Source organism: Festucalex cinctus, chromosome 6 (assembly GCF_051991245.1).
Source record: "Festucalex cinctus isolate MCC-2025b chromosome 6, RoL_Fcin_1.0, whole genome shotgun sequence".
Lineage (NCBI taxonomy): Eukaryota > Metazoa > Chordata > Actinopteri > Syngnathiformes > Syngnathidae > Festucalex > Festucalex cinctus.
Genome location: NC_135416.1, coordinates 10,817,845 through 10,835,104, shown reverse-complemented (window position 1 = coordinate 10,835,104; position 17,260 = coordinate 10,817,845). Strand labels below are relative to the sequence as shown.

The 17,260-nt window shown below is 39.9% G+C and overlaps 2 protein-coding genes across 2 annotated transcripts; both read right to left on the bottom strand.

Moving 5' to 3' along the window:
* Window positions 1-110: 110 nt before the first annotated feature.
* On the bottom strand, window positions 111-10,768 carry smc2 (structural maintenance of chromosomes 2). The gene is made up of 25 exons (XM_077525446.1): window positions 10,460-10,768; window positions 10,209-10,358; window positions 9,614-9,736; window positions 9,481-9,519; window positions 9,290-9,400; window positions 9,164-9,208; window positions 8,768-9,001; window positions 8,470-8,619; window positions 8,134-8,367; window positions 7,883-8,042; window positions 7,691-7,808; window positions 6,763-6,901; window positions 6,555-6,674; window positions 6,278-6,482; window positions 5,109-5,244; window positions 4,906-5,030; window positions 4,639-4,832; window positions 4,428-4,571; window positions 2,952-3,026; window positions 2,726-2,845; window positions 2,444-2,644; window positions 2,146-2,262; window positions 805-965; window positions 575-722; window positions 111-493 (listed from the first exon to the last, which is right to left on the bottom strand). The coding sequence occupies exons 1-25, from the start codon at window positions 10,625-10,627 to the stop codon at window positions 386-388; spliced, it is 3,525 nt and encodes a 1,174-aa protein (XP_077381572.1). The 5' UTR covers window positions 10,628-10,768; the 3' UTR covers window positions 111-385.
* Window positions 10,769-12,142: 1,374 nt separating this feature from the next.
* exoc1l (exocyst complex component 1 like) lies at window positions 12,143-13,654 on the bottom strand. The gene is made up of 3 exons (XM_077523114.1): window positions 13,516-13,654; window positions 13,094-13,275; window positions 12,143-12,412 (listed from the first exon to the last, which is right to left on the bottom strand). Exons 1-3 carry the CDS (start codon window positions 13,634-13,636, stop codon window positions 12,143-12,145), a joined length of 573 nt encoding a protein of 190 aa, XP_077379240.1. The 5' UTR covers window positions 13,637-13,654.
* Window positions 13,655-17,260: the final 3,606 nt, after the last annotated feature.

Below are 17,260 nucleotides of genomic sequence, written 5' to 3'. Positions count from 1 at the left end.
AATTAAAAATACAAATATAATTTATTAAAATATATTATTTTAACATGATACATACATTTTAATTGTGCTTAGAAGCCCATGCGGTCCATGAACAAATCGGGAGTCCCATGCGATAGCTTAAAACATTTTATTTACTAAATTACATGCATGCATAACAGACATGAAGCAGAGAACCAAAGAACACAAAAATAGAAAAAGGTTTACACATATTCACAACTTTTGAAGTAAAGGTGTCAAATGCAACAAAGAGCTCATGAAAATGAATAAACAGTAATGATGATAGTAATTGGGACAGAAAATGACCAATGTACAATGTTGCTTAACAAGCTACTTGACCCCCATAATCATTTAGCTCCGCCTTGTCGTCAGTGACCTTTGTGGGCCTCTAGCTGAGGGCTGTACGCGACACGGTGGACATGCCGTCCACAAACTTGGTTTTGAAGAGGACGTTGGCGTTTGTGAACATGCCGTCCTTGAGTGACACCACCACAAACTGTTGGAAGAGAATGAGGTTTAGATGGAACTTGACCAGCGAGGCGAAATTCTCGCCGTCGTGTTTCAACACGACACCCACCTGCGAGTGTGTAAAATGGCTTCGCAGCATCTGCCCAATGTTTTGCGTGTGCGAGAGGTCCAGTGCGGCGTCCACCTCATCTAAGATGTAGATGGGAGCGGGCTTGAAGAGCAGCATGGCGAGGATGAGCGATAAGGCCACCAGAGACCTGCAGGACAAATGTTTGAGTTAAAAAAACAAAACAAAAACAAAAGACTAATATCCGTTGAGATTTGAGTTCCTTCGCCTACCTTTGCCCCCCACTCAGCTCAGACAGGTTCTCCTTCCAGATGTTGCCCAGGGCTACTTTGAACTCCAGACCATCCAGGACGCCGCAGCCCTGCGGCGGAGCGAGCTTCGCCGAGGCTCCCGGCAGCAGGGTGGAGAAAATGGAACCGAAGTCCTTGTTGACCTGGGGACGCAAAGTATAGCATTATATGTTATCGTTAGCATTTTAGCTAGTGAACGAAAGGCTGAAATGTTGTCGTTTCAAATGCACCTGTAATTCTTTGTTTTGTTAGTAAAACAGAGTTGCAGTAAACTGCTTGAAGCTTTTTTTTAATTCTTCACAAATCTGCCAAATTTGTTGTGAAGCTGGTTTAATAAAATAAAAATATAATAAATACATAACTCATTTGCTCCCAAAAACGTATAAACACGTTCTATTTTAAATATTGCCATGGTCCCAAAGATTGATTTATACGTTTTGTTATGCTCGAGCATACAGAAGGCTTTGATGCAGCTTCTGACCTGAAGGGGTCGCTTAAAGCAATGGTAGTTATTACATAGGCCATGAGGTGGCAGGAGAGTATCAGAGATCAACCAGAGCCATGTTACAACAAGCTGTTTTCCCCAGTTTTAAACAGATTTGTGAATATTGATCAAACTTAGCTATATTCTAATGCTAATTGTTGCAAAACTGAAACAGATAAAAATATACTTTTTTTTTTCCCCTGATGAAAGACGAGGCTCTAATCTTTCTTTTGGTAGGTTCCATGCTTTTATAGTAATAGAGCAATATTCTGTGGGCCTTGCAATCTCTGTCAAAATCCAGTAACCCCCCGAAAAAAAAGACAAATTAACAACAATTTGTTCCATACAGCCCCACTAATTTAAATACTGTATGGTATTCTGGTTAATATGACATTTGTGGAATATGAGTTAAGCAGCAAAATCCAGTAGTTTTTATCAATATCAAAAGGCAGCCATTTTGGCACTTGTCAGCGTCAACTGAAGATGACATCACAGTTGCTCAGGTAACAACCAATCACAGCTCAGCTTCAGAAAAGAGGTGAACTGTGATTGGTCGTTGCCTGAGCCCTGAAAACTGTGATGTCATCGTCAGTCGACAAGTGGCAAAATGGACGGCCTCTGAGATTGATAAAAACGGCTGGATTTTGCCGCATAACTCATATTCAACAAATGTAATATTCATCAGGATGTCATGTTTAGACTAGTGAGGTCACATATAACATTATTGTCAAAAAATGTTTATGGTTGTCTTTCTCTTTAATTAATTCGATAAAAGCACCACTGTTCTACTGTTAGCGTACATTAGCACGTTGGGCCCAAATTTGTGTTGGTTGTCAAACCTTCTGCCAGGCCACATTGAGAGCCTCGTTCTTCTTCTGGTCCAACTCCTCAATGGTCTTCAGGATCTTGCTCTTGTCGTTCTCCACAATCCTCTTCTTCTTCATCAGGTCATTGTACTGCAACACAGGGGCGAATATATCAATAAAGAAGAAGTCATTCTGAAAATGTGCTGCCAGTACCAGAAGTGGCTGGAGAGCTCCCTCTAGTGGTACACAAAACAAATATTCCACTCCATGTTCAAACTGTTAGCGTATGGTCGTTCTGAAATGCGTCACCCATAATGAATGTGGGCCTCACCCGTTCCTCGGCCTCGTTGAGCATGTTCATGGCCCGCTTGTTGACGTTGCGCTCCAGCTTGCTGGTGGTCTCCTTCAGCTTCTTCAGGCGCTGGCCGGCCTCGCGGGGGTTGTTGGTCTTGAAGTCGTAGGAGGTGTTGGGCCTCCCGAAGTGATGACGCTCCAACCGGATCCAGTCGTGCTCCTCCAGCATCCGAGCGACCTGTTAGGAGGAGGAGAAACATTGGAGCAACGAGGAGCAACATGTGTGTTGATGAAATGACACGCATGAATGCTCGTTTACCGCGCCTGCTGCATCCTGGCTGTCTTTGCGGTGTTTATCGATGTTGTGTTCTAATTCCTTCATCTTCAGCTGGGCTTCATTGTTCTGCTCTCGTATCTTGTCAACTTCTGTGGTTTTGTCCTAAAACATTCACGGCACAGAAACAAACACGTTCAAGAAGGGGATTGTAGCGATTTAGGTCGTGATTGTCAACCCGGAGGCTTGTGGTCGAAACCCAAATGTTGACCTTGATTTCATTGAACTGAGCCTCGATGGCACCCTTCTTCTTGGTAACTTCCTCCTGAGCCTTTCGAACTGCCTCCTGCACAACAACACAACACCATTCAAAAATATTCAACTCTATGGTATATGCTTATATGTATACTGATTATCAGCCGGGCCGATTATTGGTGTCGACATTTATCATTTTGACAAACATCGCCATCAGCCTTTTGAATAATCTGAAGGAGATAAAGCTGGTATTTCACTGAGCGATAAATGCTTGCGAGCGTAGCGAAAAACTTTTCATCAGGATTTGTAAGACGTTCACAGACAGCTTTTACTTTTCACAAAACCATTTTGAACATATTCTGATGATTTTTTTTTTTTACTGTCTACAAAGATCTTTTGAAACCTTTTATGAACCCTGACAAAAACCCCAAATTAGCTGCATTCGCATGCATTTGTCACTCAGATGCAGGAAACTTTTCATTTATGGATATATTTAAATTTATAATAAATTAGTTTATATTATATTATTATTATTATTATAAATTTATAATATTTTTCAAATTAATAAATAAAAAAATAATGATGACATTGGAACTCCACTTTTTATTAAAATAAACAAAAATAAAATTAAGAAATTGTGCTGAAATTTTGGAAACGTTTTCTCCAGTAGAAATGTACTTGCTTAGTTTTTAATTCAGCGTAACACATAGCGATGACTCTAGAAGCTCCCTACAATTTTTGTTAGAATTTTTAAACAAAACTGTCAATTCTTTGTATGTTCAATATTAACTCGCAGCCATTTTCACTAAGCAACCCCTTTCACTCCCGGTTGTTTTATTGGATTTTGACTGATTTTTGCAAGGCGCAGAATATTGTGTTCTGTTGCTATAAAAACATGGAACCTGCCAAAAGAAAGATTTGTCTCTTCTTTTGTCAGAGCAGGAAAAAAAAAAAAAAAGTATATTTCTATCTGTTTCTGTTTTGTAGCAATTAGCGTTATAATATAGCTACGGTTCATCATTATTCACAAATCTGTTTAAAAGTGTGGAGAAAACAGCTTGTAACAAGGCCCTGGTTGATCTTATACTCTGCTGCCACCTGCTGACCGTTTTTGTAATAACTACCAATGCTTAAAATGTTCTCTTCATTCAAAGGCTGCATCAAAGCCTTCTGTATTCTCTAGCTTAAAAAAACAAAAACAAAAAAAAAACATAAAAAACAAAATATATGTCGTTGGAACACATAATACATTTAAAATAGAACATATTTATACGTTTTTGGGAGCAAATGAGGTAAGAGAAAAAGTACATTTTTAAAATGTTGACACTAATATTTTCTCCTTTACTGAAAATGAATACCGGCTTGAAATATTGGTTATCAATGTCCTTGACTACTTATAATCAGCATCTGTATTGACCATGGGAAGGAAGGAAAAATAAAAAATAAATAAATAAACCTCAGTCTATCACTACTGTAGTACAATCAAACAAACTTTGTTCTGTGACATAGTGCCGGCCATGCTGTCGATCTGCTCCTTGATGTGCTTGGTGGCCTCGTCCACGGCTTGAATCTGCTGCTCATAACCCGCCTGCTCCCGCTGCAGCTCCTCCAGCTCTAAAGCCACTGCATCAGACTCCTGTTAACACACAAATGGATTTTGGACGCTCCAGCAAGAAAACCCGGAGAGTGCCGCGTTGGCGCACCTGCTGCTTCTGCTTGAGCTTCTCGTTGAAGGCGTCCGCTTTGGCCTTGGCCGCGTTGAGCTTCTGTTGGGCGGCGTTCAGATCTTTCTCCCGCTCCGCTTCGGCGTTCTTCATCTTGTTCTCCAGCACCTTGTACTTCTCCTCCGCCCGCTTCTGCACCTCCTCGGTGACACGCAGGGTCTCCTCGCTCTCGTCTGGTTACGCAAGATATTCGCAGTAAGCCAACAAGTAGCCTGAAGAAGGTCCATGCGGTGAAACGCTTCTGACCGATGGCTTTGCGCAGCCTCTCGAGCTCCTCTTGCTGCTGGTGGAAGGAGCTCTGCTGCAGCTTGGCCTGCAAAATCTGCTCCTCCTCCACCTTCAACTCATGCTGCTGTTTCAGTTGACGGTATCTGGAGGAAGCGGGCGCAGAACATTTAGAGAACGAAACCCATTTCAAAATGACGAATCTCATTTTGGAGCGTCATTACTTCTCAGCAATTCCCGTCAAGCTGGCCAATTGTTGCTCAGTTTCCCTCAACTGGGATTCCTTTTCATTCAAGTTGCCTTGAACCTCCTTCACATCCTGCAGGCTGCTGAGAACTGAGGCAGTTTGTGAACGAGCGCCTGGAAGAGAGGAAGGAGCAAAAGATTCAGAAAGCCTGCATCATCCAATCAGCTTCAATAATAAAAGGGTTGGATCAAACAGTAAAAAAAAAAAAAATAAAAAAAATAAAAAAAAAAATCTGGTTAGCTTTTACAATATAATTTCTTCACAGCTGTTTTTTTAACAAATGTTTGGGTGGTGAATCCAAAATTGATCTCAGTTTTTCTCCATCGCGTTAAAAGGTGTAGTCTGAAGAATTTGTTTTGGCCTGTCCAGGATGTATCTGCACGGAGATTGAACGTTTTCCTTCCAGCCAAGCCACGGAGACAGTACCTTTACATTAGTATTGTGCTAAATTTGGTGCGGCCATCTTTGTGTTACTGCACACTGTCCTTTTATAAACTAAAGTCAAACTCAAGCTACTATCAGTGTCACAAGCAAATTTCACTATATGGAACCCTCGCTCCTGATAGGTGGACTGGTTTCAGGCTCGTCCTTGATTGGCTGCTGTTCTCAGCTTCCTCGAGCGTCAGTTTTGAATGTTGTGTCCAACAGCAATGGAAAATATCGAAGAGTAACTTTACATCTTTACGCAATAGGATCCCCATTTTATTTTAACAAATAAAATGTGCATGTACATGAATAAAATACGAAGATGAAATAGTTACAAGTGTAGAAAACTAATCAGCTCCTCTTACTACGGCGAATTTTGCTTATCTGAAGGGTAAGCTGTGGAGAAAAACACCGACTGCAATTTTGGAAATGGACATGTCAATTTTACTCTTAATCAACAAAAAAATGACCAACATTTTCACCCATGTTCTTGTTATTGGCTAAAAAAAAAAGAAGTAAATCATAATTCATGTTTGCGCATTGGGAAACAATGTCTTGTTTTTTAATAAAGGGATGGAAATTTTAAAAAAATGTTTCTTTAATCCGATTTATCAACAAAATAATTGGCTAATTAATCGATTATTCAAATAATAGTTGCCGTCCCAAACAAGGCACACATGTAGTTGAGCAAGAACCTGTGCATTTCGTCCTCCGTCTCACCTCCACTCAGAGTTCCTTGCGGGTCGAAGATGTCCCCACCAAGAGTGACGGTCTTGGTCATCACCTGTTTATCAAAGGCCACTTTCTTGGCGTTGTCCAGAGTGTCACAGACCAGCGTGGAGCCAAACACGTACTCCATGGCCTTGCGCAGGTCAGCCTCATAGCCCACCAGGGATAGAGCCGCGTGGACGTTGTCTTCTCCCACCTGAGAGAGGAGATGGACAATCTCTAAGTCCAGACTAGCTGATGACACGCAACAAAGATCAGGTTTTCTCACCAGGCTTTTCGCAACATTGACCACTCTGTCATTCAGCGTCTTGGCAGAGATCTTGTTCAGGGGAATGATGGTGTACCTCCGCTGCAGCTCTCCCTTCTCCAGCAGCTTCTTACCGGTCACCTACACACATACAAACAAACATCCGCCACAAAGATTTTCATATGAGAAGCGACACGGGCTCAAGTCAAGCGGTACGTTGCGTGCTCACCTCTGTGTCAACGACAATGTTATAAAGTCGTCCGCCGGCGACCACCTCCAGCGCAGTCGCATAGGAGACGTCGCGCACTGAAATCAAGTTGGCCAGCAGACCCTTCACTTTGCTACGGTCCCATCCGCGTTCAGGGTCTCTGAAACACATTTGAACGTTATAAAAGGGCTTGGGAGTCAACAAACTCGGATAAGTCGACTTTAAAAATAGGTTGACTTGTATTTTCTGCCTAGAACCTCCTATGGAACCATGTTTGCCCCATTTTTTTTTTTTTTTTTAATACGGGGACTTTTTTGCAGATGCACACAGTATCGCAATGGCGGCTGTGGTTTCTTCTGTTAGTGCACCATCTAGTGGCCGAATGGCGGATGTTATTTGTCTGCTTACAAAACGCTCACTGACTAAGTACTTAGTTGCTGGGTTTTTATTCAAGACATTACATAGCACATTGCGCTTCCCCGAAACCCTTACCCATGGATTATTGTTTAAACATTATCTGTAAGTGACTTTTAAGACATTATTACGTGTGTAATGTAGATATGATGTATGCGCGAACTAAACGGTAGTTAGTGTTTGTTTACCTGAAGCAGTAATCGCTAGCACACTAACGCTAATTGTGATTGCTAACCGTTTAGCATAGGCTCATTTTGTTGGTGTTAAATCATGCATGTGTACAGTATAGAAGATAAAAAAAAATTTTTTTTAAAAGTACATATCCACTCAATTCAACTTACATCCGAATTTTGGAGGAGGAGGAGGATGGGAAAAAAAAAACAAGGGAAAAAAAAATTGGGGATTTATTTGCCCCAATTTTAAAAAGATTCAACAGTGACAGCACTACATGATAGAAATGAAATAAAAGAACTGACAGCATTTTACACCGCAAGTTAACGATCAACTGCTATAGACACACATGCGTTTGACTTACTTGTAGTCAAAGCGAAGGTTTGGGAAGCGCGACACAAGACGCTCATATGTCTCTTTCAGCCTTGCTACCTCTCTGGACAGTTGTCTTTTCGTCTCCAGAAGACTCTCCTCCTTCCCATCTGTACAAACAACACACGTTTAAAAGTACAAGAGCTGCCAAGGGCCATCGGATGCTTCGTCAAAGACGCAGTACCTTCATAGTTGAGTTTAGCTAGCTCGGCCTCTAATTTCTCCTTGCTGCTTTTGATAGCCTGCAGACTATCCTGGTCCTTCTTGTAGCCGCTGTCCATCTTTTTCACCTCGGCCTGCTTCGTCTTTAGTTCAGCCTGGGCGTGCTTCAGCGTCATTTGGGCCTGAGATGAAAGAACAGGGCGTGTATGAGTGTGTAAGATATATTTGACCGGGCAACAAGAGGAATCCTGAATGATGATGAAGTCTCCAAACCTGCTTGGCCTCCGTGTCGGCCTTGCTCATGTCATTCTTACAGGCCATCATCTGACCAGCCAGTGTGGCCTCCTCTCCATCCTCATTGGTGGACAGGCCAGCAGACACCGCTTTAAAATGCTGCTCGGCAGCCTTAAGGGCCGCATCGTCTTTCTGGCCGTCCTCCTTTAGAGCCTGAAGATGATCTGTCAACTTGGACACCTCTTTTTCTTTCACCACAAGCATCTTCTTGTCCTTAAAATAAATAAATAAATAAATAATAAGATGGCAACAGCTTTGTTAGATTAACAATATAATGTGGATAGGGAACATTTCAAACGGCGCCTTGATACTCACCTCCTGCATACTCTTGACAAGCTCCTCTCGCTTCTTGGTTTCATCCTTCAAGTTCTGTTTTTTCAGATCGAAAGCACTCTGCGCTTTCGCATCCACCCGCTGCGCGTCGACCAGCACTTTCTCCAGAGATCCTAATACATTGTTCATTTCCTAAACATTAGCAAAACAGGAATGTCATTTATGCACCATTTTGAAGAGTTTGGAAACAAAAGCTACAAAAAGCCAAAAGAAAAAAAAAATGGCCAGGATGTATTCCTTTTTCTCTATTTCTAAAATGACAAACTTGGCCTGAGCATACCTGGTCTCTTTTGGCTGTCAGTTCCCGAATCTGCACTGAGAGCTCACGGACTTTGCTCTCGTTCTCAGCCAGGGCGGCTTGCATCTGAGCGATGTTATCCTGCATCACTTTCAGATTCTCGGCGGACTTCTCTTTGGTCTCCTCGGCACACAAGAACTGCCAGGCCACGTACAGGCGCGACAAGTGCTCGATCTCACGCATCAGTTTCTGGTACTCCAGATATGATGATCGCTCCTGCAAGGTTCACACATCTTGTTCTGTCAGATCTATGCAATTGTTCAAACTTTTAGCACATATCTGGGTAAATGAATTCACATGAATACAAATGCCAATTAATTCAACCGGAGCATTTACGGTCCAACATGTGAGTGCACCATGTGGGTCAACATACAGTACCTCTAGTAGTTTCTGCATGGTTGGAGTAATTTCTTCATCCAAAATCTGAAAATTTCAAAATGTAAAATGACACATCTTATTTGTGTCTCACAGGACACTGGTGTAAAGTTTTGGGAGCAGACATACAGTGTGGATCTCCTTCAGCTTGGCCTCTTTCTTCTCAATGGTCTTTTGGGCGCTAATCTTTTTGCACTCATACATTCTGGTCCCTGCGGCTTCCTCGATCATGGCAAGGATCTGAAAGTGCACAAAAGTGTCACTGCTTTATGCAATAAAGGCAAAGAAGAAGAAACAGTTTGGATATGTTCAGACATTACCTCTGGTGGCTTCATATTTAGAACTTTGGTGATCCTTCCCTAAAGATTAAAAAAAAAAAAAAAAAAAAAAAAAAAAAAGATTGATTGTCTCCAAATAAAGAGAATAAAATGAAAAAGTGCACTGATGACTGACCTGCATGATGAGAAAATGGGGGTTGTTGACATTGAGACCAACAGAACAGAACAAGTCCTGCACTCTGGTGTTGTTAGCATTGACTCCATTGATGAGATACTTGTTCCGGCCACCAATTACAACCTGAAAGTAAAAACACGGTTACACTACTCACCACAAAGTGAGGGATATTTGGCTTTTGGGTGAAATTTCATGATAAATCGTAATGTAAATTAAACCTTTGCATGTGAACTCAATTTGATTTTTCTCTGTGTCAATGTTTCAGTACTTTTTGCCGTTTTAAGAATCACAACCACAAGATACTGTTGTTGATCAATTATTAGGTGTTGTCTTGGTCTCGTGATTTTCAAATACGAAGAGGACTGTTTAAATTCTAATTCTAGTTGAACTAGGAAATGTATTGGTCATGAAAGATGTGGCAGTTGTTGGCATACGGCAAGTTGTTGCAAAAAGTACAGAAAATTCAAAGTTTAGAGAAACTCAAATTAAGTTCACCTCTACGGGTATTATAGTGAATTTTAGGTTCACTCTGAAATTTCCACCAAAAATCTGAATATCTCCATATAGCACTGAGAACGGTACTCATTTTACCCACCTGTCTGGTGACTGTGATCTCATCATGTGTTTCAAAGCCCAAAGGACTCTGGCTTTTGTTGGCGTTGTTAAAAGTGATGGACACTGTAGCCTTGGTAATACCTCCTTGTCCATTTTTGTAGACCAGATCCTGGAGGTTGGAAGCTCGAACCTTTTCAACGAAACCACGCATTTATTAGCCCCCCCCCCAAAAAAAACAACGCATAAAATGCCATATGGGGGACGTGCAGAAGTAGCCCAAATGTCACTTACATGAGTAAGGTTGGTAATGCCCAAGAGAAAACATATGGAGTCCAAAATGTTCGACTTGCCGCTACCGTTCAGCCCGGTGATGGCGTTGAAGAGGGGGTCGAAGCCGTTTATCTCAGTTCGGTGTGCGTAGGATTTGAACCCATCGATGACAATTGACTTGATGTGCATCACTAAATCTTCGAAGCGTCCTCAGAAATTTAGTTGCCGTATTTTTAAGATCACGCGTAATTGTAAACCTTAATATAGCGGTGTCTAAAGTTTCGAATGTGTATCAAAGTTACGACGACGCTGTTGTGACTGCGTTCTTACAACTTGAATTTTGGCGGTATAAATAGAGCTACGAGACACCCTCTCTGCGCCAGTAACTAAAAGAAGAAAAGTAAATAAGTTTTACCGTTCATATGACAACATCTAAAATTAATGACACCTTTAAAATTAAATTTTAAATATATGACAAAGAAACTGTTTGACTCTTTTACTTGAGTGGATATTTTTAAAACTTGATTTTTCAGGCATATCTTCGGACTTCTAATAGGGCCACGCCTGTGCGCAGTAGTAGCCTGCTAACTGACGTGCCTACGCAGCGGCCATGTTGGAAAGGACAACGTCCTCACCTAAATGCTTGCAAGTAGTAACTTGCTCAAAACTGTGTTCATATGTTTGGCGTTTATGCAACATGCGCGATTGTGAATGCAGTATGCTGTGTTATGCATTATAACCACTTTATTTATTTATTTTTTTGTTACATGGTGTCAATAACAAAGATAAACATAATGATAAACCTAATTCTTTCCTCAAAATTATAGAACCTTTCATTTCCCCCTCAATAAAGTGAGTTATTCTAAACACAATTCACAATGACAAACATAATAACAATAGATAAACAATGCAGCTACAACTTTTGAGTTACTTGCTAAGAATGTCAAAGAATACAAATAAATTGTATTGTAAAACTATACAGTGCTGTAGCCAATTGAGTAAATTGTGCACGTACAACCTCACAGTTCTGAGGTTTGGCATTTGAATCTCTGCTCTATCCTCCTCCTTGTATAATAGGTTAATTAATAATTCTAAATTCTATGTACTGTAGGTTTGAATGGTTGTTTTATTTGTGTATATGTGTCCTGCAATTGGCTGGTGACCAGCTCAGGGTGTACCCTGACTCAGCTTGGTATGTCATAGGCTCGAGATCAACGCTCGACCCAAATGAGAATAAGCGGGAAAAAATTATATGTATATATTCATTATATGTATATATTAATCGCTAGACAGTGCATATATATACATATTCTATGCTGATAAAATTTAACACGTTGTCTTTTAAAAAAATAAAATAAAATCAATACAGGCTGTACATTTTTATTTTAAACAGTTTTATAGTCTGAAAACACAGCCATGAACATTACATTTTTTTTATATGACACAATTGATAAAAATAGGTAGTTACAACCTGCATTCACCATGAGCATGCATTCAGTTTGAATGCAAATGGGTTGTAGTAATATATCACCCTGTCCAAGCCTCAGTAATGCAACACAGACCTCCATTCAATGAATTCTGCCTTCTCTAGGCATCTTATGTGTGGTAAACATGTTTAATAATTATGAATTACACACACACCCCGACACACACACACCCACACACTCAATGACACACGCACACATACAGCATTGTGGATCTCTGTTATGCTTCCAGGGGCACAGGACACATGGACAGACATACCAAGTTGAATGCATAGAAACATATCTGTGATAGCACCACACAGTCTCCTCTGTTGGAGTAGAAGGACGTGGGCTTGATGTAGGCCCAGTCAAAGTTGTCCAGGTTTAGTGACCTCTGACCATACTGTTCACTGACAGCCACCAGAGCACGCACGAAAGCGTATTTGGCGGAGCAGCTGACTGCGTGCACTGTGCGCACCTTGCCGAAGTGGAGCAAGAAGCACGGGTCATCCTGAGGGAGAGACAGATGCAGTTCAAGACTCGAGAAGCAGATTTCTAATTCATTCATTGTGCTTTTTTATTTTGTATTATGTTGAGTATAGGGCTGAGGCGGGAGCGTTTTATTATATTGGGAAGAAAAATACTTGACACCAAAGACAATAACTTGCATAATATTCTGATATGAAGCCCTTACCTTGCTAAAATTATCCCCTCTTAGAACTTTAACAAACTGAATCATTGTTTGCCACTGGGAGTAAAACAAAATGGCAAAACAATAGCATCCACATACTGTACATTAAGCCTCCAACAATATAGTATTGTGACAGGAAGATACATGCCTAAATGATAATAAATTAATTTGTGGAGTAATAAGTGTTAAACAGTGGATATTATAGAATACGGTAGTGTAGTAAAGTCATTTTGATCGAAAGGGTTTCTGCAGAATCTGTTTTGTCTGTACTGTTATGGCACTGAAACATCTGCCAGAAGTATTTGAAACCAGTTTTATGTATATTGAATTAAATTATCAAACATGAGAATGAGTAATTTAGCAAGAAAAAAAAACACCCAAATTTACCTAAATTTTTAAACAATTAATTAAGCCATTCTTGTCATCTGTGCAAAAATGTCCTCAGATATATAACTTTAGTTATGCTGCTGATTGAAATGTATTAGTCATGATAAAGCTTACCACATCAGGGTCTCGTCCATCCACCAGAGTCAGGTCTTTCAGGGACCAGATTTCTGTCCTCCTGTAGCACTCCTGGATGCTGGAGCGTTTGGTGTGACCTTTTTTGGATCCAGATTTGATGGGAGTCTGTGTCATCTGGCACCGCACTATGCATAACTGCACAAGGCTTTTTCTGTTTGCAACTGCAGAAATGCGTCAACACATTTTGGTTGACATGAGTCAGTCAAAAACAATTGCCAAAGTACAATTTAGTGCATAATATTCCATAATATTATTATTTATAATAAATCTGCCTTGTCTTGCCTTGTCTAAAGGGTGGGGAGAAATAAAGACGTGCATTTATTCATCATTCAAATGTTTTTGAGACAATAGAGGCAAAGATGCTGCTACAATTCCAAGCAACAGCAAATAAAGTTACTTACTTGAAACACAGAGAAAATGTCTTCCAATCTCCGGTTCCTCAATCTCAATAAATTCCAACAGTCTTTGTTTTGCAGGTCGGAATAAAACCCTTTGCATCTCCTCCCTCAGAAGAGACGACATCACCGGCTTTAGAGAGCAGACCACAGTCAAGGCTGAATGAACAAATGTGGGCAACAAATGTAGAAAGATGAAATGACAACACCTGATATAGCAGATGGTGGGAACGGCAGGATGTTTTTTTCCTTTCTGGTTGGTGTGTGAAATGAGTGCTTCCTCGATAACACACACGCACGCATGCACACGTATACACTCACAAACACACACGTACTGCTTCACTCTGCACTAATCAAGTGTGATTGTCCATGTTTTGCTACTTTACTATTCAACAGTCTTCATAAAAACTTGGGAGGAACTGAGCAGAAAGTGGAGTAATAACTTTAACTTTTTATTGTGTCCATTAGGATGATCATAATCACAATCATTTGGTTTTCCCGCAAATATTCAATAATTAATTAATTCTGTTTTTCTAACAATGTAATATGCAAAGTAATAACTACTCTAAATACTACTAAATATAAATATAAAATACAAATATATTAATATACATAAGGAAAATGTCGTGCACTATATGAAAAAAACAATATAATCTGAATGAAATATGGAATAAAAACCCCCATAGAACATAACAACAGGGATTACTTAATTAAAATGCAAAAAGTGCAGTTTTATCTGTGGGTACAAAAATGTGATGATTTTGTTTACAGTATGCAAAAAAAAAAAAAAAAGAGAGAGAAAATTGTACTTTTGAGAACAATGGTGCATTAGACGTACATTTACTGTCTTGTTGTTGGACTGCACTGAAGGTAACTCGGGCAACCACCTACTTCCAGAAGGTGGCCCGAATGAGCCTAAACAAATTTCTAAATTTCTGAAAATCATCCACCAAAATTGGCCCAAACGAGCGTTTCTTGTTTCTAACTAAAATATTTCTATCTCAGAAACAACCTGACTAAAACATGTGATGATGCAAGAAAAATAGGGGCATGAATCCGTGTTAGTCTCATGTTGCTAGCTTCGGCTAGCACAATCGGCAGCGATTATGTGCAGTAATGCTTGGACGACAACTTTATTCTTCATAGAAAACGCACACCAAGACAGTTTACGATACTGTGTCATTACTCTCGTAACACTTGTCAGATTTAAATAAATTGTTTTTATTTGTTTCTAAGTCCTTCAAATGTGTTAACATGATGCTAAAAACTTTATTTAAAAAACAGCAACAACAAACAAAAAACATTTGCAATGTAAGTGCTAACTGTATTTTAATAATGTTGTAATTGATTTATTATTTGAAGCGTTACTTTAGTATTAATTTGTGCAATTGCAATGGTGAGATTTGAGAGAGGTTAGTCAACAGTCATGGCCATCAACACAATTGTACACAACAAAGATAATATATAATCGCTGAAGTTTATCGTATTCTATGACGAATGTACGGGGGCGAGTGCGGTTCTGATAGGGTCACAATAACTTGGCTCATGGTGGCCACTACTCAAAAAAGGCTTAATGTCGGACCCTGCCCACACTGATTGGAACTGTACAGTATCACGTAATACTCTATGCGCCATTCTTTTTCAAGCAAGCACTCACTGTAAAGTTCCTCCCCCGGTCTTTCTGTCTCCCCTCTGTTCACTCCCATATTGATGTTGTTGCATGATGTGGCACATTGCCCAGTGTTTCTCTGTGATTAAACGCTTGTTGTGTGGGAAATGGATGTCCCACAGCACTCTCTGCAAGCTTCCCATTAACCTCACGAGTCATTGGCTCTCTCCTTGAGCACAGGTGTGGGGTGAAGCGCTCCCTTTACAAGCATGTAAATGATGCTACGCTTATTGACAAGGACGAGAGATGCTGCTCGATAATCAGAGAACGCAACAGTATACATTGATCATTTCTTTAGTTCCACTTTCTGAGAAATATGATCCTGGATTGGACGAGAGCGCGTCCCATCGGAATGAAGCGGACCAAAGGACTTGATTTGATTTGTGGCCTTCAAACAACGCGGCTCCATTGGATTTGTCACATTTGTGAAAACAAAGACGGGTCGCTCCACTGCTAAGTGCTTTTATTGTTGTTGTTGGTCCTGATGGTTTTTGTTTGAAAGGCTTTTTGCGTCTGAGATGGAAAGATGAGCGATACAGGCAGGAAGTATAGCCAGGGAAGGAAACACATGTTGATTCTCATGAATAACACATGAGGTTTATTGTACTTACTTATCAGGACATTTAACCCCAACAATTCATCCTATTATTTGCATAGGGGTATGGAGGTATATAGTTCACAATAATAGCCGCTGCAATGACTTGTGTTAAATGGAAACATCTTCTTTGAAGTAGTTAATCAATTCATTGATTGTTAAAAATTATGTGAATAGAGTGAAATTTGATTAATTGCATCTTGAAGATGTCACAGATAGAACAATTCCTCTGGGAACACTGTTCGATATGTCACAAACATGACTTATGAAAATTCAGAGATGTGATCCATTTATTAATTAAAAAAAAACATAATCAATGAAATAACTCCTTTTGTTGGATTTTGTCATGGTTTGTGTTTTGCTTGTTTTGTTGGATTTTGTCATGTTTTCCTTGTGTCTCCCTTTGTCAAGTTTAATCAGGTCCGTCATTGTTTGCTACCTTGAGTGTTTGTTTGTTACTTTGACTTTTGTTCCAGCATTTTGTTGGTTTTGTGTTTTTGCTTTTTTGAGCACACATCACCAATGACAACTTTTCTGATTGAGAAACTGTATTTGAATGTCTATCTGTACTGTGAAGGTTGTTATGCAGTAAGAGCAATTTCTGGTTGGGAAAAAATGGCAGATGGCAGTGAAGGAAAACAAAGATATGACCTTTGATGCATTTTAGTGCAAGAGGGAAAGCACCTAGTGGTTTGATCTTTGACCTCGGTTATTGTTTGTATGATAGCTACCTTCAAAATCAATTTGATTCATCCTTTAATAAAACAAAGTACAATACCAGAGCGCAGTGAAAAGGTCAAATTTTACCCTTTGACCTCAAATAGTTGAATATTATTAGTGCCATCTTGTTAAAAAAGAAGTGTTGAACTTGAGGATTGTGATCTGGCGTTGAATCAAGATTTTCCACCCATTTTATATAGCGCTTTTCTTTTCCTCATTATGGTCATAGGTGAGCCAGGGTTGATTCCCAGTTGACTATAAACAAGGAGTCCGTAAATCTACAACTGCTCAGTGCTCACCAATCAATTGCAGGGCGCAGATACACAAAAATACATCCAAAACCACATTTACAACTATGGGAAATTTGGCTTAATCTTCAATTAATTGAACATGAATTTGGGAGAGATGACAAAGTTAGTATAGTATCTGAAGAAATACTTGTACTTACCAGGAAGTACAGTACATACAGTACTTGTACACAACAGAAAAACTGCTGATCTCTTAACACGTCAAAAAACAAAAACAAAAAACATTTAGCCAACAATATAAAATATAATTCAACAAACAAAGTTTCTCTGATTATGTTTTCTTGTCTGCCACTTGTTATTCTGCAGAATTCATAACTGGGTAGTCAATTGTCCTCATTATGATCGTGGGTGAGCTGGAGTCTTTCCCAGTTGGCTGACAAAGTGCATGTTTTTGGAATGTGGAACGCATTGGGAGAAAACTGGGAGAACATGCAAACGCCACGGATTCAAACCCAGAAA

Excerpts from the sequence above, each read along its gene's own strand:
- smc2 (XM_077525446.1), bottom strand. The coding sequence starts at position 10,627 with ATGCACATCAAGTCAATTGTCATCGATGGGTTCAAATCCTACGCACAC. Across the intron at positions 6,902-7,690 it reads AACCTTCGCTTTGACTACAA|AGACCCTGAACGCGGATGGG; the intron begins GTAAGTCAAACG and ends AATGTGTTTCAG. Across the intron at positions 2,263-2,443 it reads TCAACGAGGCCGAGGAACGG|TACAATGACCTGATGAAGAA; the intron begins GTGAGGCCCACA and ends CCTGTGTTGCAG.
- exoc1l (XM_077523114.1), bottom strand. The coding sequence starts at position 13,636 with ATGTCGTCTCTTCTGAGGGAGGAGATGCAAAGGGTTTTATTCCGACCT. Across the intron at positions 13,276-13,515 it reads ACATTTTCTCTGTGTTTCAA|TTGCAAACAGAAAAAGCCTT; the intron begins GTAAGTAACTTT and ends GCATTTCTGCAG. Across the intron at positions 12,413-13,093 it reads ATGGACGAGACCCTGATGTG|GATGACCCGTGCTTCTTGCT; the intron begins GTAAGCTTTATC and ends TCTCTCCCTCAG.